Source organism: Laccaria bicolor, genomic scaffold, assembly GCF_000143565.1.
Source record: "Laccaria bicolor S238N-H82 LACBIscaffold_3 genomic scaffold, whole genome shotgun sequence".
Classification (NCBI taxonomy): Eukaryota; Fungi; Basidiomycota; class Agaricomycetes; order Agaricales; family Hydnangiaceae; genus Laccaria; species Laccaria bicolor.
In genome coordinates, this window is record NW_001889874.1 from 2,234,641 (window position 1) to 2,258,070 (window position 23,430).

The following is a 23,430-nucleotide window of genomic DNA, read 5'->3' on the forward strand; positions in this document are numbered from 1 at the left end:
ATTCTGACGACGGACAATCAACGTTAGCATGGGTAGAGCGACTGCGAGATCAAGGCGCACTGCTTGGCTTCAAAGGAACATCAGACCCACCTCCGTTAGGGTCTAATCTCGAGGCGGATACCTTTTCCCTGATGATTCAGACTCGATGGCAAGAGAAGATGTATCAAAAGTTCGGCAATCACCTTGTAGGGGTCGACGCGACTCACAATACAACTGTCTACCGCAATCTCAATCTTACAACAATTATGGTACGCGACTACTGGGGCCACGGGATCCCTGTCGCTTGGATGCTGGCTTCAAAGGGAACTGAAGAAACAATCACCTATTTCATCAAACTCATTTTCATGCGAAACCCCTCCGTGAACCCTCGGAACGTGATGTCTGACCGAGACCACGCTCAGATCAATTCATGTGTAAAGGTCTGGGTTGCTGCGGTGATATTTCTCTGTTGGTGGCATGTTCTCCATGCCTGGCAGCAACATCTACGGATCGGTGATCACCCTGAGCTCTGGAAGCTTCTGAAGGCCTGGGTACGTGTCTCGAGCTCAACAGAGTTTGACGAAATGTGGCGCAAGATCAAGGAGCTGTCCCCCAAGCCGTTTGTAAAGTACCTCGAGACTACCTGGCTTCCGGAACGCTACAAAAAAATGTGGTCGAACGTCTATCGGAAAGGCCGAAATATTCACGAAGACATCGATACCAACATGCTCCTTGAGGCATGGCATCATGTCTTGAAGGGTAAATTTCTTCATGGCAAGCGAAATCACCGAATGGACCACCTTCTTCACTGTCTTGTCAATGAAGTACTTCCTCATTATAGATTGAAGCAGTCGCGTCAAGAGATCGGTTTCCAGGGTGCAAATCTTGAGGTGTCGGCACGAAAGGAGGTGGCCAAACTTGCCACCGAACAATATGCGCACATTTCTATTACGGTACGCATTACTAGATCAGTCTCAATTCATGCTAGCTCACAAAAAAAACGTCAGAAAATTGACGATAGTCATTTTATTGTCCCATCACACACTAATCCGGATAAGAACTATGAAATTGACCTCGATTTGTATCTTTGTAGCTGTCCTGTATTCCCCCGCATACGCTTTTGCAAGCACATGTGTGCCGTCCAGATTTTCTTTAGTATTCCTAGCGCGGACGCGCCGCTCTTCGATTCGACAGCCTCCCCACTCGAAAACCTCCCACCATCCCCTTCTACTCCTTCACGGCCTGTCGAGGGATCAAGCCCGAAGATTGGTCCTGGAAGTCATAATGACACAATTCAGAAACTTGAAAGAGTAGCCGCAAGGCTTAGAGAAATTGACGAACCACGTTTTTCTCTCGCAAACCTCAACACCGCCCTCGACGAATGCTTAAACATTTCGGGACCGCTCTCTAAGGCTGGTGTGCTTCCGGCCTCTCAACAAGTGGCACCAAATGTACGCACCTGGAACGAGACCAAGAAAGTCATGCCAGCAATCAAGACTGGACGGAAACGACTGGGGGACCAGGCGTATGGAGCGAGGGTAGCGAGCGGGAAGAAAGCGAAGGAATGCGGATCTGGCTCGCGAACTTCAACTTCGACCACGCCCGTAACTAGCCACACGGCGCATCCAACTCTCCTTCCAGCACCAACCGCTCTTCTGCAGCCACCGATGCCAGTTCCTCTACACCCAGCGCCGATGTGGGTTCCATCTGGTTACCCAGTTCCTGGAATTTACAATAGGTATCAGTACATATCGTCAAGCCCTATCGCCATGGGAAACCAGTATTTCCACTCCCCACATACCTATCCTCCAAGTGCTTGAGCCGTTTTGTGGCGATTTCTTCGTATATTGATTTGTATGAAAATCTACCATCGTTGAAATTACGTGTACGCAAGTAAGAATGATTTGGAAGTGGCATTGGAGTGGTGAGAAGGCAGGAGACGAAAGTTCACGACCTTAAGAAAATTTCGACGAACACTCGGTTATGTTGGTCGCCGGACTCACGTGATGTTTTACCATTTTAAGAATTAAGGTTTTCGGCAGAAAGTGAACAACTGTCGCGGCCCATTTGGCCCAGCATGCTCTACGCACTGCTATGGGTCGCCTTGATAAATGTTCTACCTCTTCTCATTGCCATCGCAAAGCCTATGGGCATCCAATCTACCAACTCGTTCCGCGCAAAGTCTGAGCGGGCTTGGTTGTGGGGCTGGGCTTGGGGAACAGAGAGCACCGTTTCCGTCGTCGACCGTTCTCCGATACTTTCCTTTCCTTCAAGGCCAGGTAATTTTCACATTTAAGTTCAATACTCAGGAGCTCAACTATCGACATCTGCAGCTGCTTTTGGTGCTGAAATTAATGATCCAGTTCTCGGTTACGTTATTCCTCTGTCGTCATTCACGAAGCCTTGCACTTCCAACGATATGCAAGTACCAGATAACAGTGGCTGCCCTTCTCTTTGCCTGAGTGGACCTCGTCATCCAACTGAAGCCTGGATTGCGCTGGTACAACGAGGAAAATGCGAATTCGTAAGGAAAGTACGTGAAGCTCAGAGACTTGGCGCAAGAGCAGTCGTGGTGGGTGGTGAGGATCCAGAAGTCACAGGAAACCCCGATACTTTGGTCAATATGTACAGTCCTGGTACGTCCTCATCCACTCTCAATTGAAGTGAAACATATGACCACACAGAAGACGCCTCTGATATCAAGATCGCGTCCACCTACATCAAGTATTCTGACTATATGCAACTTTATGGGTTAATCCTAGCCTCAAATACCACCCATGGCGGGCTATCCACTCTTTCCCTTCTTATCACTGCAGAATATTCTGCTTGGGAATGGTACTCGTATGTCTCGGACATTTCTGCCTCACTCTCGCGTTTGATTCAGTTTTTCTAGGCCCATCATCACATTTATTGTTATCCTTCTCCTTCCTTCTGCCTTGACATTTATAACTCTCGTTATCCATCGAATTCGAAGCGCTCGAGCTGCGCAACGTGATCGTGCGCCGGAAGATATTGTCAGAAACCTCCCCTGGAGAATCTGGACGGGAACAGGATGGGAGAAACACGAAGCAGGCGAAGATGCTGATGCCTTCCCTGACCGTGTCTCATCGGTGGATGTAGATCTAGAGCGGGGCGTAATCTATGAGGAGCTGCCTCAAGCCAACGACTCTCCAAATTCCCCTGAAGAAGACCTGAACGCGTCAACATCAAATGCAGAACCTCTTCCGGACCAACCCTGGTTTGAAAGCCAAGTCGAATGTGCTATCTGTCTGTCAGAATTCGTCAAGGGCGATAAAGTGCGAGTTCTACCCTGTCATCACATCTTCCATCTACACGAGGTCGATGAATGGCTAATTCATCGGAAGAAACTGGTAAGATTCTATTGTATTTCAACCTAAACTCAGTTAATATCATCATCGCCATTAGTGCCCTGTCTGTAAAGCAGATGTGACCCAGCCTCCACCAGAATTAGTCCATCCACATCCACCAGTTGAACACATTGTGCACGATAACGACAATACGCCTGTCACAGAACGAACACCTCTCCTACGCACCGGCTCTGGGGAACATTCATAAAACTGACACTCCTTTTTTTTTTTGTAATTGTAAAATATACGTCTTGTTGTCGCCCCAAGCTCGGATCTGTAAAAATACGTATACCAGACGACTATCTACCCTCACTAAATAAATTGTCCTTCCTCGCCAGTCTTTTCGACCCGCAATCATAACCTTTATTGAAAGACGTAATTTCAATACTCGCATCTGTAGGACTTTTTAGACGGCTTTTGTGACAGGGGCTTGAGCGCGCGGCTCCAAAGACGCGCGTTGGCTCGTACGCGCCTTCCTCTTCCTTCCTATCTCCAACTGGCACATCGAGCTTGAACTTCAACCATGTTTCTATCAAAAGTCGACTTACTTCATAGCTGAAGCTCGTCCGACCTAATTATCGATTGCGACAGCGGTGTCACACACGTGGTCCTATGCCCCTTCACATTTCCATATCCTCCATTCATGATTCAGATGGAATGACCATCAGGCAGGCCCGATAAATCGGTGAGCACTTTACCGATTTCGTATTCACGTACGCTCTCTGACGGTAACACCTATTTGGGTCTAGAAAATGTTATGTCATCACAACTCGGGGTATGATGGAATCCAAGATAAAAACTCAAAATAACACCCCAGCACTTCACGGCCCCTCTCAGATTCTTCTCTACCCAACCGGAATACCCAGGAACCCCGAATTCCTTGAGAAATTGACGCAGGGTGAGTCATATTAGGACACTCGAAATTCTTGGGATTCTGGATTACCCACACAAGACGCCAGGGCTTTGCCGAAGTTCCAACGTCCTAGCTGCCAAAAGTCCAAAATTGCGCCTACCTACTTACAGCGATAATTGACATAGACGTCGGCGACAACTTCACGGCACCGCAATTCCAATCCCTTGAAGTCGCGCTGTCGCAGGGCCGCCACGGTGATCGGTGCATGTACACCAACACCAACATCGAACACATATCGTCACCGCTTTGTCCAGTCGTTCTCTTTCTGTTGATTACCACCGAATCTCCCACCAAATCATGGGTTTCCTTTTGGGGTTCCCAGGGATGACTTTGCTGGACCTTGCAGAATAACAATAAGACCAGGAACGCCACGCGAAGATGACAATAGCCGCGGTATCAAGGATCCAATAACATTTGAGCACCAAAGTATATTTCTAGTGGCTCAGGCCAGCTCAGGCCGGTTGTTGCGCCGGCGTTGGCGTTTGTTCCACTTTCTTATTGTTTTCAGACCGGATCACCTCTTCGCGCCTTCCCTGGAATGCAGAATTCCAGTTCGTCCCCTGAAATTCGCCCGAAAGGATTCGGTCAAATTCCTCATGGACCAAACTTTATTGCTGGCGGCTACAACCATAATCATATATCGTGCTTCAACCACCCTCCCGCCTTGGTATATTGAGTTTATGTTGTCGAAGGACCCTACTTGCCGATAAGTCCACCTTGTGCAAGAGGGAATAAAGTAATTCTCATCTTCGGCGACGCCTTGTTTTCTCTCCCCTCCACTGCGCCACCCACCTCTTAAGCGATGTATCAGACCCCTAAGAAGCCACCGCCAGCAAATAAGAGACACAGTACGTCAAGTTCGCCTTGAATGATGCTCTCGTCTGACAATTCCATGAAAGCCAAGCCTTGCAAGTATTTTCAAGCAAGGAAGTGCCCCCACCCAGCCGACGTCTGCGATTTTGCCCACGTAGTCCCAGCTCTACCCGTAGGTCGCAAAAGCTTGATCATGTGTCGGTATGACGCAGCAGGGCATTGTAAAAATGGATCGTCGTGCCACTATAGACATCGCGGCGATGGTAAGTTACTTGTCAACTGTGGAAGTGAAGCGAGTTTGACCACCTTAGCTTATGAAGGCGTATCGGTGGACGGAGTGCTCATTGCTGATCCCGAACCAAGGCCTGAGTGGCAATCAATTGGGTCCCCCACGGACAATGCAAGTCTGTTGCCTTCTTGATGGGTGTTGTAAACTTACTTCAGGGCGTTAGGCTTATGCTGAAACGTCGCCTTTCGGTTACGCGTCCTATAACGACCCATGGGGATCGTCCAGTGTTATCAATATTCCCGTATTTCCCTCAAACTCTACACTCCACAATGCAATCGATTTGTCACCCCTTCATTCACGCAATTCAATATGCACCACGACGTCGATGTCCAGCACTGATTCCGATGATGTTGTGGTCATCACAGAAGCCCCTTCTTTTACCGAACACTCGCACTTATACCAATCTCAGGTCCGAGTGGTGGAAGCACCTTCTCCTACTCACATACCTCCACTTTATCCAACTCTCAATAACTCCTTGGGAATTCATACGCCTACTTGGGTCGACCCAAGACCACAAGTTAATGTTACCCCTCGAGTGAGTTCAAGATCTTCTGTGCGGCCGAAACCCCTGAAGTACAAGAGTGAGTTTCCAGTCACTCATCAATCAATAACTAACGATCGGTTATCCAGCAAAGCCTTGCAAATTTTACAACAGGGAGACGGGATGTCCTTCTGGCGAAGAATGTACCTTGTAAGACTACCTCATTGCTCTCCTGACCGTTTAATAATGGCTCCAGTCGCCACAATGAACTGGTACACCCAAATACCTCTAAAAACTATTTCCCCATTTCCTGGCGTGTCATTGGAGGCGGCGTGCTGATTGGGAGCAAGAAGACTGACTGTGATCCGGAGGAAGGTTCTGTTTCCTCCTCGGAGTCTCTGGGTTCTCTTGAGCCCTCTGCACCCAAGCCGACCAGCTTACCCCTACCCAAAACATTTTCTCGACCACGGTCAAACTCCATCCCTCCGACCCCCACCACAAACCAAGTCAAGGTTGGATCTGTATGTCATCTACCCTATTATAAGCTGTAAAGATTTAATCACGCGGTGGTCTTACAGCTCTTTTCTGCGGAATCCCCAGGTGTTCTCTGATGAACTCTCCATTCAAGATAACTTGGTCTCCGATGAACTTTCCTGTCCCTTTTGCTCAAAACGACTACCTTTCGCATTATGGATTCTTACCTAAAAACTTGTAAACTGTATAACAATCGCTTTGCTGTGAAGTGCTGTAAGCTGTATACATACATAAGAGAGTGAATGTGATTGTGCACATTGCTCCCTGACATACCATCAACCTCTTATCAGATAAGACGCCATTAGGCCAAGATGACCCGGAGAACGTCTTAGCGCCGCAAAAAAGACTTCCTGTCTCCAGGCACTGCCTTTAAGTACTGCAAGGCAGACAGCAATATTAGAAATATGACTTCCTGACAGAGACCCCATCTGGAACGATCAGTGTACCAATGCAGTATAAATACTCACAGACAGTCAGAGTTACACAAACACCCTGGGAGATACATATACCCGGTTCTTGCCCTTCAAACCTCGGTTATCTCGTCCAATCTACAGCATAATGAGCTCTACCGATTATTCGAAGCCCTTAGCGACGCTCCTTCGTGAAAGTACCCATGAAGCTCACGAGCTGGTGGCTAGAAGCTCAGGGGCAAAGCTGCTACTAAGCGGAGGCCTAAGCAAAGACGAGTACACGAAATACCTGATGAATCTTTGGCATATTTACGAGTGAGTGGGGGTCCTCTCGTGATGTTTCGAGTTGAGCTTTGTTTATAGTACACTGGAGAGGTGCTTGGAAAAACACGCCACACATCCAGCTCTTGAGCCGACATATAATCCTACTCTACTCGCGAGAGCCTCATCTCTCGCGGCAGACATCTCATTTCTTCTGAACGTCGAGGAATCCGCATGGAAATCGCACCCAATGCACGTTGCCTTGATGGCGCAGCGACCGCGGAATCTATCAGCGTATGTGGAACGCATTCAAGCGCTGGGTGATTCAAGTGATCCCGCTCCCCTTCTTGCACACTCCTATGTACGCTATCTTGGGGATTTAAGCGGGGGCCAGACGGTTCGCCATGTACTAGCAAAGGCGTACGACCTCGATGAAGCTTCTGGCTCAGGAATTTCTTTCTATGGTTTCAAGGAGCTGCGATCGTCGAATGCCGCTTCGCAAGGAGAAATGAAACGGATCAAGGAGTGGTTTAGAGAAGGTATCAACACTGCTGGTAATCTGGGCGTTGAGACCAAAGGTAGCTTTACGCAGATATAGACGTCACATCTGACGAGAAAGGCAAGCCACTTACTACATTCGTCTTCAGCATCCATCATCGAAGAAGCGAACACGGCTTTCGATCTCAACGCCAACCTATTCACATCCATCACGGGAAACTCGCGCGTGGCTGTAACTCATGACGCAACCGACGTCAACAAAGGATATACGTTATCCCAAGTTGTGTCCGTCATATTGGCAGGTATGGAATCCGCAAAAATCCTGTTACCCCAAACTCACCTGTTTTACCTTCAGTCTGCATTGCGCACTTCCTCCTCGTAGTAGGTGGCTTTACTGGTAGTCGAGGATACCAGAAGCTCATCGAGCTGGAGCATTGGTTTACAACACTGTGGGCACGGTACCACGGATAGACATCCATTGATATCATGATACAACTGCTGGGCAGCCACGATTCCTATTTTCTTTCTTGAACAGCTCGTTCGTTCCCATGGAAGCCATCTTGTATCATCTTGCATATATAATCCGCCGTTTGACTGGTTTTTCTGAAATCGCACAGCGAGTGTTATCGAAGTACTTAAGGTAATCAAGTACAAGTCCTAGTTTGCAAAATTATGTAACATAAAATGTCCAAAGAGATAAGTTCAAATCAACTGGACTACACCTGTCGGTGTCCAGAAAACCCGGGACCGCCACGTCCGTAATCCTCGTGGAGATGTTGTTGAGACATTGCGAAAGCGCCTGCGTTTTGAGGCGGGTATGGGCTTGCAGATCGGTCTGGTGTCGATAGGGGTACGTAAGAACTTCTCTTCTGGTTCACTCCGCCTCTTTTCCTAGAAAAGAAGCCCCTCTTGCCACCCGTACCCTCTTTCTGTCCCCGTCTGCAGCAACATCTCCAGATGCATAGACCAACGAGAATGAGTACGAGCATGAGACAACCGAATAGGATATATGGCCATCGACTGAGGATTTTTTCTTCGTATGCCTTTTTCTTCTCTTCCGCAGATATGGGTGAATGTTGCATTTGAGAGGCAGGAAGAAGAGCCCATTTCGCGTCACTAATCGTGTCATTCCCCCCAAGTCGCACCTTGATGAAGTCGTTACGGGCAGCCGCAACGTTCGTCACGGACGCTAGTTGAATATAAGGATGAGCCTGTGATCCGTTAGTCCCCACCCAATTTCCAAAGTTCAAAAGTGTGTATGTGTTTCTCACTGCGTTCTTGTTAATAAACTGCCGGTCACCAACTATTTTGACTCACGGAAGCTCATCCCCAAGATCATATCATAGTGACCAAGTATACTGAAGGCGGACGTGATTGGTTGGAACTAGGATCACAATCAGATAGACATTATGCACTGAAAGAGAAAAACTTACAGCTCCAATGCAAACCTGCTTCCCCGTACTGTCTATTTGATTAAAATTGTTATCGACAAGGTCCAGGGGATGCACGGGATACGAGATTCCTCCGAAATTGAAAGAGACGTTTAAATATTGACCACAGGGGACCAGCCACCATTCGTTTTGTGTATCGTAATACGCTCCGTTAACACGTCCATAGATTGCGTCTGAAATAGCTCGCGGTACTTGTGAAAAGGTGAAACTATGGGTCAAACGCAATGGGCTGTTAGTTGATCAACATCAACGGAACAGCTTTATACTCACCCACTGTCAATAACCGCAACAAACTGGCCGCTAGGCGCATTCGGCACAATGGATTTCAATTGAATCGGTAGCCCATCAGGCCCAGTAATTCCATTGTTCTTATCGGTCAATGCTTGCCAATGTTGATCTGGGGGAAAAAGGCTAAGATATCCTTCACACCGACTAATCAAAGAACTTGCCTCCCTTCAAGATCCTATTGACAGTCTCCACATCAAGTATTGGCATGCTTGTTATATTCTCGAAACCCGGGACAAGTTCTGAAACCGTGATTTGACCCGTGAATGGTTCACCTGGGTCACTCTTTCGATCGAGCAGGAAAGAGATGTAATTTGCGGTCATTTTGTCCTGCTGGAAGAGACGCTGAAGCGTCGAGTAGCCAGTGGACCCACTGAGCTTCTTGCCAATGAGACTTCCAGTATTGGGGCCAAGCCCCAAGAGTCCGTCGTAGCCTTGGGAATGAATATCGGACGTGAATGTGGAGGTATCGTTAACGAGCACTGGATATAACGCGTGATGTTGAGATCTGGGTTGCGAAATAGGATGACACACTAACGGAAAGCTTGATCATTGAGGGTATAGTTTCCGAACTGAATTTGAGCGGTTTGAATATTTCCTGATGATGAAAGAGTGAGGGTCCTTCAAAGAGATGAAGAAAGTATTCCATACCTGAGGCCTTTCCGACGGCATACGACAGAGTAAGAGACTTGCCTGTGTCCTTTATACTGCCAGCTGGAGGTGATTGCGGAAAAGCCACCCATAGATCCGAGCTGGTGCTGGAGTCAGATTGAAGGCCAGCTGAATTCTGAGATCGACTTGCCTTCCGGTGTCCAGTAGAACTGGCAATGTTACACCCGCCAAAGTAATATTACTGACGTATTGCGCATTGCCAATGTTACCGATTGGAACAGGAGTGCGGCGAGAGAGAGATGGACTTGGGTTTCTGTTGACCTGGATGTGAACAGGAAAGGTGACAGCATGGACGGGAGTGTGGAAGACAGCAATAAGCAGAGTAAGCGGAATTAAGGAGCGCATTTGGTATAGCTGGAATAAAGAAACCCAACCAGAGAGAACGAGAAAGGTATGCAGAGCAAGCAAGAAACAAACGAATGACAGAAAGGGAAGAGCTTGAGTGTAACGCCGACAGCAAAGTTCTTGAGACCAGCAACCCAGCGCCGACCAGGCGGCAACCAATTTTCCATCACTGTGCACAGCAATCTCACGCGCCCCTGTTCAAATCCGCCAACATTCAAGCTTATTCAAGGACAATGCCGTTTTTCAGAAAAACATATCCTTTCCACTCTGCCACAGTTGAAAGCAGTTGACGGACAGTTTAGGCCGTACTTATGTATGGACGGCAGTTTAAGACCAGATTTTTCGCTACACACTCTTGGCTTGCTTGGACAGGTTGTTTGCGGTGATTGCCCTTCGACGCCGCAAGGCAGTAGCATGTTCTTCATGTGAAGGGCAGACCTCAAGAAATTTCGGAAAATGTCAGAAGGGGTCCAGGAAAACGCCCGAATCCAAAAATATCTAATGGAGGGCTTTTGCAAAAATTGTGCAATCAGTCGCCTCAAAAAAATACGTCAGGAAGATGAGCTTTCCTGCGGTGGAACTATCAACATGTTCCAAAGTGGTCACAGATCTAAGAGACAGTAAATATATGACTGTTTCAACTTCCAGTGCCACACCCAGCCAACTACCAGCGAGACAGTGCTCCTCGTCACGAAAAAACACAATGACAAAACCTCCAACTAAACTAGAGTGAGTGGGAAGCTCTCCCACCAACATAAAGACTCTGAATCGCGATGCAGAAAGAGTTTTGCTGAACTCGACCGCGGCAACAGCAAGTGGGTACACTCCACATAACGAGCAAGGCAGATGTGCTCAACGGAGTGCTTTGAGAAGAAGTAACGGAAAAGGTAACGTTCCTTTACACAACAGGACCCGTAAACCCGCCATCCATTGCCGTAGTGTCCCCCCACGAATCTGTCACCAGTCGAATCGGGACAGTCAATTGCAATTCCAATAGCGGGGAAGACTGCGGACATGGAGGAGCCAACGAGAGCGATATAAAATCCTAAAGCAGCAGGGGAGCGTCAGCAACATAGACGTCCATCCAGCGAATCACACGCATACCTTCACTTGAACGTTGGCTACATTAAACCCACCCACGTCAACGTCCTGATTCACACGCAACTCCCCCTCCCAATCAAGATGTCCTGACGATCCTGAAGGACAGCAATTGGATAGCAAAGGAGGCATAGGCCACACTCGGCCCTCGCCAATGGTAGTATTTCGCCACGATTTCTGTCCCTTGACTTCCACAGTAACTTGCCGCAATAAAAAAACACGAAGAACTGGTTTACATTCAGGTGGCTTGCCGGATAAAAAAGTTCGATTTGAGTCAGCTGAAGTGACACGGCCAAGGGAGGATGTAAAAAGTTCGCGGAGGGAAGATACGTTGCCGAAGAGTTGTAAATGGAACGGTATCACGTCGGTCAGCGCATATATTCGACCGGCGGGTACGAAGAGCTAGAAATTCATCAGACAAGTGATAGTTGAACGATTGGAAACAGGCATACATGAACCTCCAGTGGTTGTATTCCCGATCGTTCACGAGTTTTCATGCAAGAAGAAGCTTGATACCACTCTTCAGGCGAGGTTTTGATAGTTGAAAAGAAACTGGGTATTGAAAGGATAGGCCGATAGGCTCGAGTTCGGGGATAGTATTTGAAAGGTATTGAAATGCTGGAGAATCTCGTCAGCCCCGGTGCGTGGCTTGCCTATACTGATGATACGAACTGTTTCTTTTTCGTCCAAAATTCGACTTTGCTGTGAGGTATCCGAGTGACAATGATGTGTATATTGTAAGACGTCTTCAGAAACAGTGATGGAACGCCACGGTACATAACATGGAAGGAAGGGGGCAAGGGTCGAGTTGTGTCGCCATCTTCGAAGCAAGTTGGTATAATTACAGCAAAGGGTACTTGAGCAGGGCAAGTTGAGCTTTGAGATTCTCGACTGGTCCACAACTTGTATTGAGTGTTGAGAAGCTTGACCGATTTTCCTCCTGCTTCGGATATTATTGTCTCAAGCTTGCCTTCTACCTGTACAAGGTGAGCGCTGCACATTGGCGCCGCTTGAAAGAGCGACGGAACGCACTTTAATAACGACCTCTGAGATGTTTTCAGGATTCTGAAAACAGATAGTTCCATTGACTAAACCTTGCCGACCGTAGGAAGGGATTTCGGCGGATTCTTCCTGATCGTTCAAAACAACGGTCGTTTTCCCCGCTGTCTTTATGAAAACAAAGGCAGGTGTGGGTCGGGCATTGGATGGGGTGTGCTGTAGTGTCTGTTCGCCGCAAGCTGGCTCACAAGAATATGAAGGGGCCGGCGATGAGGGCGAGTAAGTCGGCAATGAAGGGTGGACTTGCATGTGGTATGTGGAGGGGAGATAAATGAAACATGTCTAGGACAGAGGAGATTAAAAGGACGAATGAGTCATGGACAAGAGTTATTTGTACCTGATAAAACCCGTGAAGATGAATTGGCACCGCAGCTGGAGTTAGGGAGACGCTTGGGTACTGGGAATGAGCTGCTATGTCAGCACAAAAGTTCAATGACTCGATTTACCTTCCAGATCTGGCAAGAAGATCAATATCCACAGTTAGGAACACAGGCACGGTGCCTTCCATGACATATGTTGTTATCTGCCAAGCACGTAGCCGAGAAAAAAAGGCGTTGGCTGCGGACGCTAAGTAAGCTAACAGGCGCCTAACGTTGAACATGCAAATGTTACATACATCTGCCTACGACGTCCGCCTCGCAGGCCGCTCCAACTGGGCCAAAGTTTCGTCTAACCGTCGCGTCCTCTCAGCATCATCCAGCTCTTCCCATCCTTCCCCCCTCACGTCGTGGTCTCCGACATTACTATGTTCAGAACGAGGACGTTGAGCTCTCAAGCTCTCTCGAAGAAACCCACTCAAAAGCAACGTGCTTCCTCGTGTGTGCCCATATGCAGGCGGTGGAGGCGCAGCGATGAGATGATCCTCGACATCCCCAGTGCCAACACCACTTTGAGCCAATGCCGCAGCATAAGTAGGTAGAGAAGGTCGATTCCATGGTGCGAATGCTATGGCAGACCCTGGTCCCCCACTATGGTAACTGGGCAACATCTCGCCTGCATGAAGGTAACTGTATCTTTCAACACGTAGTGTGAAAATACGACGTTCGAGGAATATCATTTGCCCCAGGATTGCAAGACCGAAGATGATGTGAATGAATACAGAAGAGGGTATTCTTCCTGGAATGGATGGCATGTTTGAGAGGTGTTTTGTGGTAAATACCCAGCCCACCAGTGTTCCTGCCAGACAAATGAATTGAGCAAAGGTGGCAATGAGCGTAATGAGGCGAAGTCCGCCAAAAGCGGGGCCATTCAGAAGGGCGAGGAAGCCCCTCTGTTTCGTGATTGACGGAGACGAGGGTACGGAATGCGTGTTGGTGCTCGAAAGTGTGGGAGGAGCCTGAGGGACATCGGGAACGCTCGGAAAGCCGGATCTACTACCCCGGTCGGCGGGGTGGCGAGCAGGAAGGGGTGGTGTAACGTCATCTTGCGATATCTCTGGAAGGAAATGAATTCCTTCTTGAAACCCGATTTCCCCCCGTTTCAAGGGCAGAGGACCAGCCTCTGCTTGACATTGGGCCCCACTTGGGCCGGGTGAAGCCATATCTCAACGGAAGACTGCGCCAGGCGTAGAAAAAAATTGAAAGGAGTGAGCGCAGCCCAGGGTATGGTTAAAAGGAGAGAATAAGAAGTCGTCAAGGCTCAGAATGAACAAGACACCAACCTGATGCCAACATTTGCAACCGTTACCTGGCAAACTATGGACAAGATATAATTAGCTCATAATTTCACCCACTCATTATCCTCGATTGCCATATACATTATATAGATGAATTCTACCTTGAACCGACTTTCAAGATCATTTATCTAGAGTAGTACGTAGGCAGTCAAGTTCCCCACCAAATGTGGGGGCAGGGAACTGAAGATTAACTCAAGGATCCGATTATGAAGTGGAAAATAAGCGAAATCCAGACTAGACATCTGGGACTGACTTAGAATCCTCGCGTGGTATTATCGGTCCTAAGTCAATGACGGTGTAGAAGGCGAATGTCTTGACCTCCGGAGGTTTATTGCCTTGGGGTATCGACGGTCCATCGCCGTCATTACTCTCCGACGGAGCTGGATCATCCGAACGGTATGTGTATGAAACAAGAGTGTTAAACTGGAGAAAAAAAGAGTCATGAGGCACGAAGGAGGAGATCATGAGGACAGTGCCCACCTTGACATTTCCTTGCGCCTCCTTCCCAATGACAACCTCCCCGCCTACAATCGTAACATTTGCCCTTTTCTCCAAAACGCCAACCGTCTTCGACCTGGTTGACCTGCCATCCTTTTCCCTGGCGCCACCTCTAATTCCAAAATCATCTCCCTCCTCTACGCCAAACATGTCCTCGTCATCATCATATTCCCAAGCCTCTGCAAAAGCCGCAATGGGGAAGGTAGACGTAGGTAGCGATATTACGAAAGGAGGTCGACGAGCTTTCTCCGGAGGACCATCTTTTGAAGGAGCCGTCGATATGTTGAGTCTTTGAGGAGACAGTCTTACTTGAATGGGGTCATATAGAGGATTCGTCAAAGCCAAATGAAAGGGATATGTCTTCCCAGCAACCATTCCTGTGGCAGGGGTCTTGTCGTCCTCCACGGCGGATGTCGATTTTCCGAGTGTCCGTTTAGCAGCTTCAGTAAGTGCCTTTTGCGCATGAGGAAGTGCGACTGTGATCGCTGGAAGATAGTTAGCCGCAACAAGTTTGATTTTATACCGCACGGACTGAGCCTTCTGCTCAGGCTTGATGAGGATATGTGTACAAGCTGGACACCGCTTTGACCTTTTGGAGTGGAGGGGTATGCGCAGAGGTTTCAAGTCGCTTGAGTGTCTTTCATCAGTTATAAGCGAAGACGAGAAACAGAGAAAAGAAACCTTGTTTGTAATGAAGTAACCCAACTATTTTCCCATCGTTGATCCAAGCTTGCTACCTCGCTGACATTCTCCAGATGCCTCATAAATTCGACGTCCGCATCCCCTCCTCCTGTACCGACAACACTGGCTTTCGCGATCTCAACCCGACTGCGATACTCTGCCATCTCATCCTTGTTCACACTCCTGTCCCGACCACTTACACCGATACCTCTACTGGACGTACTTCTTGCAAGGGGGTTGTACTTGCCTACCCCCGGAATGTCGCGGGCCAAGGCGGCAGATGCAGCGGCTGTGATGGAATTGGAGTGAAGATGATGTGAGTGAGCGGCGCTGCTCGGATGAGCAACCGCGTGGCTGGTGGTGGAAGAGGAAAGCGATGATGCACGTATGAAAGGTTCAAAATGGTCCTTCAGACGCTCAAACTCCAGCGAATCGGGGGCAGAGTCTTCGAACTTTTGTAGTTGTGCTATTGAATCATCATTACGTGGCTCCTCAGCTCGCAAAGTAGGACTCACCAGCAAGACCGGTTGGCTTCTCAAAGGTGATTCCCACCTCGGCTGAATCCCATCTGCAATGGTTACAGTAAAGGAAAAACGGGGGTTCACCAACTGTGCTTATCGGAACCGCAAGTCGACCGTCGCCAGACTCTGGTGGATCTGAGGGTACGACTGAAAGGGTATTGCGGCAATTTGGACACATAAAGCAGTTCCGGGCGCATCTGCGTCGCGTCAGCACGTTACATGGCATTTTGTGTACAAAAAGGTAGAACCTATTCTTTTCGGCCCTCACACTGGCACTCGGGACCTCGAAGAGGCAATTTGGGCAATAATATGTGCTGACCTCGACAGAGACACAGCGGTTGCAACGCACCGCGTCGCATTCTTCACAAAAGAAAAGAGTGTGCAATGGGTGAAAGCTGTAAGACGAAGAAGGGAGATGAGGCGGAGGAGGCGTCGTAGAATTAGAGAGACATGGACAGTGATAGTGCACACTGGGTGCCATCTCGGAGGTCAACGTACCGGCAACTTATCGGCAACCAAGGTAGTAATTGGTTGACAAAGAGGTGCATACATTATGTACCGCCACGATCTCACGATTCACACCTTCAAGTTTGCGAGATTCCTTCCAAATCCTCACAACTATGCCCCAGTCCCAGACTAACAAACTAACAATTAGCACCTCGTTTTCGGATGTCTTGAAAACTATGGGGGAAGACACCGTAGGTTCAACGGTTTCAAAATACCACAAATATGAAACCACTTACCACCTGGTGGCACCGGCAGTCAAACTCACAGCCTAACACCAACATTTCCAAGTGGACGCGGCCGTCACCCAAGCCAATCGATGTAGAGCGAGATTTAATAGGTGTGAACTCTCATTCTCGAGTCATCTCTCGATTCTCAAGTATTACCCCGTAGTTTTTCAACATATTGATATTCAAGAAGGGAAAGGACGACGGCCAACAATCCAACTCTTTGGCATCACTCAGGTTTAAAAAATACAAACTAATTAACACTTTATAATGACCAGAAACAATTAGGATGGCCACACTCTTTTGGCCCATGTACAGGATTTCAGGCACTATTTCTATTTTCCTTCTCCAGAGGGCATAACGGATGATGACTTGAAACCAATCAAGGATGCCTTGAATGTGAGGCGCTCTGCGGAATTTTGATCATTACTTCTTGATGTTCATTTTCATAGGATGCTCTCAAGGCCGAAAACGGCATTCCCATTGTCGACGACATTCAGAGAACAAGAGAGTATCCGCGTCAGGATGAGCGAAAGAAAGACTTTCTAAAGATATTCTTTCCCAACCCACAGATCATGAAGGCTGTTAGAGATAAATCTAACATTCGTCCTGCCGACCGACATGGATTTGCGTATACTTATTTCCAGCACATGTGTTTGGCAAAGAAAGACTCCATTATAAAGACTTCTTTCGCTCTCCCCAGAAGATCTATGAGAGTAAAACATCATACACTCGGCGATTTATGATGGACACCAAGGCAAGTTCATCTTTTAAATCAATGAGAATGGCTTTCATATTGATTCCTTGTGCAGATAAACTCGATGACTTGGGTCAAGGTACCTTCTGGGTCATACATGCTCATCTCCGAGTTGCAAAAACAATCGCATTGCCAACTAGAAATTTCTGTGAAGTGGGTTGGATTATTACACTTTTTTTGGTACTACTCACTCTGGGCAAGGTTCGACGATTTAGAAGTTTACGGGTTTGAAGGGGATCCGCACAAAATTGCGCCATTGCGCATCCTCAGTCTTGATATCGAATGTAGCATCCGTCCAATCCGTCCTGACAATCCAAATCCCAAAGACAATGAGATGTCCTTCCCTGACCATAGAAAATTGGAGGACGACGTCCAACATGGTCACTCAATATGGTCAATTTGACTCATCGCATTATCATGGCCGCGCTCAGTTGTGGTCTCAACAGGTGACAACGAACCGTTTGTACGCAACATCTTCACTTTAAGATCTTGTGCACCTATTGCTGGGGCGGAGACCTTCTCGTTCGACTCGGAAAGTGAATTACTTAACTCTTGGCAGAAGTTTATCATGGATGTGGATCCCGACCTCATAATTGGTTACAACATTGGTAGCTTCGATCTCCCGTATCTGCTTAACCGGGGCAAATTGCGTCGCATTGCGGGATTTGGCGAACTGGGACGGATGAAAGGTAATTACTGTGACCAGCCCGTCTGAACGAGTACTGAATCTTTGGGCCTCTTGTTATTGAATCGGCAGGTATCTCAGTGAAGATTGACGATATTCAAGGGCAGAGAGATGGGAGAAATACACCTCGGATACAAGGTCGTATTTTTCTTGATATGCTTTATTTCGTTCGGAAGGAACACCCCGAGTTAAAGGGTCCAGGGGCCACCACACTTGGCGCCATCTCGAATCACTTTCTTGGGTATACAAAAGAAGATGTTTCCATCCACATGATGAGTCGACTTCAAGACGGAGATGAAAACTCTCGTCGGGACTTGGCGATCTACTGCTTGAAGGTGACTAATTCATGAGAGTCACTGTATAGCCTCAGTTTACCTACCTGTTCTTTAGGATGCATACCTTCCTCAGCAGCTTATGGATAGACTTGACGGCTTGAAGCGATGGATTGAGATTTCTCGTGAGCTCTGGGTTCGGTTCAATGACCTGCTGTATTTGGACGACCCGACAAAGAAGTCCCTAAAGGAGCGCAACATGGAAGGCATCTATCCGGATAACTAGTTTTACATTTACATTAAAATATATTATTGTATCTACGGACTTGTATTACTGTACTTGAAAGATTATAATTTCGGTGTTTCCTTCCTTCCCACCTTGCGATTGACTTCAATGGGCAACGTAAGAGCCATCTGCGTTGCTACGGCCAGACAAACCTGGTTGTCTCTCCACCCTTCTTCCGGCTCACCCTCTCCCATATTGCTCGGTGCAGTCCATACCTCGACGTAAATATCATGTCTCCCTTGTGGATGATTGACAAATCGTCCAGTTGAATAAAGCCCAACGGTTCGACCGGCGTGCAATTTTGACGTTGGGGGTATCGGGTGTTTAAATTCAACAGCAAGAGTCATAGTTGGGTACCAGCTGCGAAATAAGATGTTGGAATCCTAGCATAAACGACCAATGATTGATGAAAATGTTTACCTCGGGGTCAGGTCGATCCGTTCACTTTTTGGCAGCAAATTAGGGGTATTGATAAAGATATCCGCAAGAAAAATAAGTGCGGGATTGGTTATCCTTTCGCCTTGATCTACAAATTCAAGCCAGCCACCCCATTCTAAGCCACCTCCGCCGATTGAAGAGCCACTTGTTCGACTCGTGCTATTTGGTTTGTTTCTAGCCAAGATTTCCTGGTCCTCCATCAAGGAGACGTGCTTCCCAAAGTTCCAAGGACGACGCAAGGGCGTAGCAATAGCCTCTGATGGATGCGAATATAACGGGTGACGTCGAGCGTACGAAGACGGAGGATTTATTGTTAAATCTAGCTTATCCGTTGGCGAGCGTTTGTTGATCCCAAATATCAAGTGTGTAGTGACCTTGACAACATTCTATATTCTGATCAGCTTTCAGGTATATGTCGGATTCGCAATCACAGACCTCTTGCACCAACTCTGCCGTCAGATTAGTAAATCCCTTTCCAATTTTCAAGGTGGACACATGGATTTTGAAAGAGCCGACGGATGTCGCTCTTAAAAAGTGTGCGGTGACATGCAGAGGGTCCACATGAGCTCTAGATGACTGGTATTGTAGACATGCTTCCAATATAAGTGCAAGCACGTATCCTGACGTTATTACGCGTCAATGAAGGACAAAAAACGCGTGAAATAGCCCACCGCCATTTGGGACACTGAGAACAAAATGTCATAAAAACGACATTTTTCCCTGGCTTCAGCCATTCGTTGGGACTTACCTGCCAACAGTCCACACGGGATCAATATCACCAGTATATGTCAATCCATGTGCTGTATTCGCTGATGCAATGATAGCCTCGGAAGGAATTGCCAGAACTTTGACAGCTTGTCCCAGTGGCGCCATTACTTAGTCACGAAAAAATGGGCGCTCCCAACGAGACTTCAGGCTAATTACGACTACCAGTGGCCGAGTTGTTGTTAAGCAGGGGTAGCCGTCTTGGAGGGGGGCAAGGACAGACTTGAAAGTTGGGTCGCGGGCTGATCGGGTACTGTTGTGACACTGTGATGTTGACCTTTCCTCCTCGCGAATTTACACATGAACCACACAACTCTCTTTTGAGAAACGATAGGCTCGTGACCATCCACTTTCGTAACTCGTTAACTCGTGAGCGAAAGCGGCTGGAATAACTGGTCAGTCACAAAGGCGGTCACAGAATTTACACAGTAGCGTGACGCGGGACTTAGTCAAATTTCTTTCAAAATGATGGTGTTCAGCTAAAGGCATTGAGTTTCCTCCGTATGTACTTGGGAACACTTGTCTGATTCGTATCTACACAAAGGGAATACAGAATTTGACCTGTCGACGTGTCAAAAGGCTTAAAATTCAGCGTCTGAACTTGAGCTGCAGCCTGCTCGGAATTGTGCCCAGACGCGCTGCCATCATCGTCGAGATGCAGGTCAGCTTCGAGCCAGCTGGGTACACACATGCAACCCTCGCGCATTCAGACCTTTAGAGATCATCAATTAGGCTTTGGGTTCACATTCATAAGCAAGAGTCTTGACTTAGACGTGTCATATTGCACAGAACTGTTCAGAACGGGGAGGACTGAGCAGTAACTTAGATTATGCATAGAAGTTGAATAGAAATGATCTTAATTGACACTGATAGAGGTTTCGAGAAATCATAGTGAAATCAACGAAATTTGACTAAGTCCGTCGACACACTTGCAGGCATGTCACGCCTCCGCCCAAAAGGGTCACGAAGTATTCCAGTCTGTTCGCAAGCTCGCCATTTTTCTCTTTTTGTCTATATATTATGTAAGGTATAGTCTTACATAATCTATCATCGTAATAAACATTGCGTAGAGCTTGCAAACAGACTGGTCGCGAGTCTAGAGAAACGATACAGTCGTGGACAAACAAAGCCCACTAATAAAAATGGAAATTATTGATGGCTACCAAAGTGCCCGGAAAACGTGCAGATACGTTGAGGGAAGCTTCTGGCCAAATTTCAGCCAAGTCTCACGAGCCATTTTGGAGAAAATGGCCATATACAAAAATAGACCCTAAATTTTTGGCCGGACACCAAAATGTGCCAAGAAAAATATGAAAAATAGCGGAATCGCTTCCTTTCACGGAGAACAATCTGCCCATCAAGTTTCGAAACAATTTATCGAGCGGTTCTTCTGGAAAAAATTGCCAAACATTGACCCAAATTGGGCACTTAGTCACTTTTTGATGTGACATCTATCACGGGACTAAGAAATTCCATCACATTAAGTTAGGCTTTCGAAATGCAGGGAAATCCCTTTCTGATAGATTCTTTGCCCTTTCTGAGTAGCTTCCAGCTGAAGCCCAGCACAGGTACCAACTTTCGATAATTTCTGGCCGGTTTTGACCTGTTTTTCTCCCCAAATGTTGCAGTTTTTTGGTCCAAAATTTTGGCCACACCAATTCCTTGTGGGAAAAACATCGGAGGTGCGTTTTTCGATGCATTTCGCAAATCTGAGCCAGAATCTGGAAAAATCTCAGCTCTAGATACATTATTTACCAAGATACCAAATTAGTGGGCTTTGCTTGTCCACGACTGTTAGTGATGTGCCAGGCCCGGCCCAAAGCCGTAAGCCAGCCAGGGCCAGCTGTCCCAAAGCTGGGCCTTCTTGGGCCGTCATCAAGGCCCAGCAAAGCCCAAAGCTCAGGCTCATGACGCATGAAGCCTTGAGCCGTGGCCTGAGCCATGGCCTCAAAGATTGGTGGGACTCCTCTCCAAAGCAAGGTCGTACCTCACTTTGGAGAGGTACAGTAATCTTGCATGCTCATAATCGTTGCCAGCACCACCCTGGCCAAAGTTTTCTTGATTAGAAATGGTGTAAGTACTGGTTAAGACTGATAAATATTGGAATAGAAGAGAAATGTTCGACATCTTCTCCGAAAGTCTGCAAAGTAGTGAGGTGAGTGATGAGTCCAAGCAAGCATGAGATGCTTAGATACCTCATACAATGTTTCCGGATCGTTGCCTCAACCTTGACGTTCCCAATCGTCCCAATGCGATGAGCAGCAGAGATAGGGGGTGCAGCGTTTGACACAGAGGCATATTTGTAGAGATTTTGTTGTTGGTTCAAGACTAATTGACTGTTTGTACGTGTTTTTTTGACTTTCGCCCATGAGCTGTGGCTTGAGCCTGGGCCGGGCTTGAGCCAGCCTGAAGCCTTGCAAAAAGCTCAGGCTTGAGTATGGTCAAGCCTGAGCCGCCTAAAGCCAGGCCATAGCCATGGCTTTCAGGCCAAGCCAGGCCTGCACATCACTAACGACTGTACAATAACTTATAATTCCTGAAACAACATGGCCCCTTGTAGGGCGACCCCTCTGCTCTCCTTCGAGAACTTGGAATTGGACTCATCAATCTCTAATGCCTCCCTAAAAGACTCATAACGATTCGGACGCATCTGTGAAACGCTGGTACGACTATATACCTCTTCTCGGTCGGTTGATGTGCCACACTTCCACCTAATCTCATCGCTGACGCCCATCCAGGAACTGTTTGCTTGATACTGGCGCCTCATCCTTCCTTACTATATGTACTCGTGGATTTTCACCTGCAGACACTTCACCAACTGGTGGTCTTCATCATGCACCTGCTTGCAACCTACTCTCTGACCTCTTTGGCTTTCTCATCGCTTATCGTCTGTGTTGCCTGTGACCCTGGTCCTGCAAACCTCATTCCCTCCCAACAAGGCGCGAACACTGACGCTGACGACGAGATCAGTCTTACGGATGCTTTGATGCCAAACGAAGATTACACGGCTCCAGGAAGATGGTGTCGTAAATGCTGGGTAACATATTGCTCATCCATGTCTTTGAACATGCAGTTTATGGATGAGCTTCACATAGGCGCCGAAGCCTGAAAGAACACACCATTGCTCGATATGTGGCCGTTGCGTGCTTAAAATGGGTAGAGTTTATCTTGAACCTTTTTCGAACTTCTATCTGATAGCTGCAAAGATCACCATTGTCCTTGGCTTGGTTCCACATGTATCGTATGTTGTCTCCCTCTGTGTTCGTAATCACCTATTCATCATCCCATAGGGTCATAGAACCTATCCTGCCTTTGTACACTTTCTTTGTTCTGTCACTCTCCTTGCTACGTATATTGCTATAATCTCTATTTCTGCACTCTTGGATGCTTTTCACAACCCATTCCTCGTTGTAAGTGCGATGCAACAGGTTGATGGCAGTTTGCTAACAATGGTGTAGCATGAATTTACCCCTGTCCATGAACTCAGGCTCGCTTTTGCTGGGATTGTTTTTTCACTCGTGATTGGATCGTTCGCTTGCTACCATCTATATTTAATTTCGTACCCCCATTTATGCTGCTGCGCCATCTTCCTCCATTACCGCAGACTGGTCATTCACTCTCCAATCCACCGCTTCAGCCCAAACTAGGATACCCTCAACGGCGAC

The 23,430-nt window shown here is 47.6% G+C and overlaps 14 protein-coding genes across 14 annotated transcripts; 6 read left to right on the forward strand and 8 right to left on the reverse strand.

Moving 5' to 3' along the window:
- Positions 1-978: 978 nt before the first annotated feature.
- LACBIDRAFT_309097 (uncharacterized protein) lies at positions 979-1,573 on the reverse strand. Its single transcript, XM_001876217.1, has 2 exons — positions 1,321-1,573; positions 979-1,251 (listed from the first exon to the last, which is right to left on the reverse strand). Exons 1-2 carry the CDS (start codon positions 1,370-1,372, stop codon positions 1,040-1,042), a joined length of 264 nt encoding a protein of 87 aa, XP_001876252.1. The 5' UTR covers positions 1,373-1,573; the 3' UTR covers positions 979-1,039.
- A 483-nt stretch (positions 1,574-2,056) lies between these two features.
- LACBIDRAFT_309098 (uncharacterized protein) lies at positions 2,057-3,555 on the forward strand (the record flags this gene model as incomplete). Its single annotated transcript, XM_001875806.1, has 5 exons — positions 2,057-2,258; positions 2,313-2,615; positions 2,664-2,820; positions 2,873-3,350; positions 3,406-3,555. 5 exons carry the CDS (start codon positions 2,057-2,059, stop codon positions 3,553-3,555), a joined length of 1,290 nt encoding a protein of 429 aa, XP_001875841.1.
- A 198-nt stretch (positions 3,556-3,753) lies between these two features.
- LACBIDRAFT_322917 (uncharacterized protein) lies at positions 3,754-4,494 on the reverse strand (the record flags this gene model as incomplete). Its single annotated transcript, XM_001876218.1, has 5 exons — positions 3,754-3,843; positions 3,896-3,918; positions 4,065-4,092; positions 4,295-4,333; positions 4,369-4,494. The coding sequence occupies 5 exons, from the start codon at positions 4,492-4,494 to the stop codon at positions 3,754-3,756; spliced, it is 306 nt and encodes a 101-aa protein (XP_001876253.1).
- Positions 4,495-5,231: 737 nt separating this feature from the next.
- Positions 5,232-6,548, forward strand: LACBIDRAFT_292557 (uncharacterized protein; the record flags this gene model as incomplete). Its single annotated transcript, XM_001875807.1, has 6 exons — positions 5,232-5,336; positions 5,385-5,473; positions 5,526-5,943; positions 5,993-6,053; positions 6,100-6,364; positions 6,444-6,548. The coding sequence occupies exons 1-6, from the start codon at positions 5,267-5,269 to the stop codon at positions 6,546-6,548; spliced, it is 1,008 nt and encodes a 335-aa protein (XP_001875842.1). The 5' UTR covers positions 5,232-5,266.
- A 387-nt stretch (positions 6,549-6,935) lies between these two features.
- LACBIDRAFT_322919 (uncharacterized protein) lies at positions 6,936-8,017 on the forward strand (the record flags this gene model as incomplete). The annotated part of the gene is made up of 4 exons (XM_001875808.1): positions 6,936-7,102; positions 7,151-7,626; positions 7,696-7,848; positions 7,902-8,017. 4 exons carry the CDS (start codon positions 6,936-6,938, stop codon positions 8,015-8,017), a joined length of 912 nt encoding a protein of 303 aa, XP_001875843.1.
- Positions 8,018-8,262: 245 nt separating this feature from the next.
- On the reverse strand, positions 8,263-10,299 carry LbPR_A10 (aspartic peptidase A1; the record flags this gene model as incomplete). The annotated part of the gene is made up of 8 exons (XM_001876219.1): positions 8,263-8,816; positions 8,864-8,930; positions 8,980-9,205; positions 9,268-9,394; positions 9,447-9,764; positions 9,821-9,880; positions 9,934-10,034; positions 10,085-10,299. The coding sequence occupies 8 exons, from the start codon at positions 10,297-10,299 to the stop codon at positions 8,263-8,265; spliced, it is 1,668 nt and encodes a 555-aa protein (XP_001876254.1).
- Positions 10,300-11,197: 898 nt separating this feature from the next.
- LACBIDRAFT_309102 (uncharacterized protein) lies at positions 11,198-12,964 on the reverse strand (the record flags this gene model as incomplete). The annotated part of the gene is made up of 7 exons (XM_001876220.1): positions 11,198-11,344; positions 11,404-11,799; positions 11,850-12,015; positions 12,070-12,374; positions 12,430-12,738; positions 12,794-12,845; positions 12,903-12,964. The coding sequence occupies 7 exons, from the start codon at positions 12,962-12,964 to the stop codon at positions 11,198-11,200; spliced, it is 1,437 nt and encodes a 478-aa protein (XP_001876255.1).
- On the reverse strand, positions 12,961-13,996 carry LACBIDRAFT_309103 (uncharacterized protein; the record flags this gene model as incomplete). Its single annotated transcript, XM_001876221.1, has 1 exon — positions 12,961-13,996. One exon carries the CDS (start codon positions 13,994-13,996, stop codon positions 13,079-13,081), a length of 918 nt encoding a protein of 305 aa, XP_001876256.1. The 3' UTR covers positions 12,961-13,078.
- Positions 13,997-14,365: 369 nt separating this feature from the next.
- On the reverse strand, positions 14,366-16,312 carry LACBIDRAFT_309104 (uncharacterized protein; the record flags this gene model as incomplete). The annotated part of the gene is made up of 4 exons (XM_001876222.1): positions 14,366-14,554; positions 14,612-15,257; positions 15,311-15,776; positions 15,826-16,312. 4 exons carry the CDS (start codon positions 16,310-16,312, stop codon positions 14,366-14,368), a joined length of 1,788 nt encoding a protein of 595 aa, XP_001876257.1.
- Positions 16,313-16,560: 248 nt separating this feature from the next.
- LACBIDRAFT_309105 (uncharacterized protein) lies at positions 16,561-17,308 on the forward strand (the record flags this gene model as incomplete). Its single annotated transcript, XM_001875809.1, has 4 exons — positions 16,561-16,675; positions 16,729-16,799; positions 16,851-16,961; positions 17,015-17,308. The coding sequence occupies 4 exons, from the start codon at positions 16,561-16,563 to the stop codon at positions 17,306-17,308; spliced, it is 591 nt and encodes a 196-aa protein (XP_001875844.1).
- A 204-nt stretch (positions 17,309-17,512) lies between these two features.
- LACBIDRAFT_148633 (uncharacterized protein) lies at positions 17,513-18,004 on the forward strand (the record flags this gene model as incomplete). Its single annotated transcript, XM_001875810.1, has 3 exons — positions 17,513-17,655; positions 17,684-17,712; positions 17,766-18,004. Coding segments are annotated over 3 exons (411 nt in total), but the record flags the coding sequence as incomplete, so codon positions are not given.
- Positions 18,005-18,624: 620 nt separating this feature from the next.
- LACBIDRAFT_309107 (uncharacterized protein) lies at positions 18,625-19,873 on the reverse strand (the record flags this gene model as incomplete). The annotated part of the gene is made up of 5 exons (XM_001876223.1): positions 18,625-18,922; positions 18,983-19,386; positions 19,436-19,620; positions 19,672-19,685; positions 19,749-19,873. 5 exons carry the CDS (start codon positions 19,871-19,873, stop codon positions 18,625-18,627), a joined length of 1,026 nt encoding a protein of 341 aa, XP_001876258.1.
- A 1,839-nt stretch (positions 19,874-21,712) lies between these two features.
- LACBIDRAFT_309108 (uncharacterized protein) lies at positions 21,713-21,965 on the reverse strand (the record flags this gene model as incomplete). Its single annotated transcript, XM_001876224.1, has 2 exons — positions 21,713-21,905; positions 21,961-21,965. 2 exons carry the CDS (start codon positions 21,963-21,965, stop codon positions 21,713-21,715), a joined length of 198 nt encoding a protein of 65 aa, XP_001876259.1.
- A 633-nt stretch (positions 21,966-22,598) lies between these two features.
- LACBIDRAFT_309109 (uncharacterized protein) lies at positions 22,599-23,412 on the forward strand (the record flags this gene model as incomplete). The annotated part of the gene is made up of 5 exons (XM_001875811.1): positions 22,599-22,802; positions 22,861-22,921; positions 22,972-23,006; positions 23,056-23,175; positions 23,224-23,412. 5 exons carry the CDS (start codon positions 22,599-22,601, stop codon positions 23,410-23,412), a joined length of 609 nt encoding a protein of 202 aa, XP_001875846.1.
- Between the last annotated feature and the right edge of the window lie 18 nt (positions 23,413-23,430).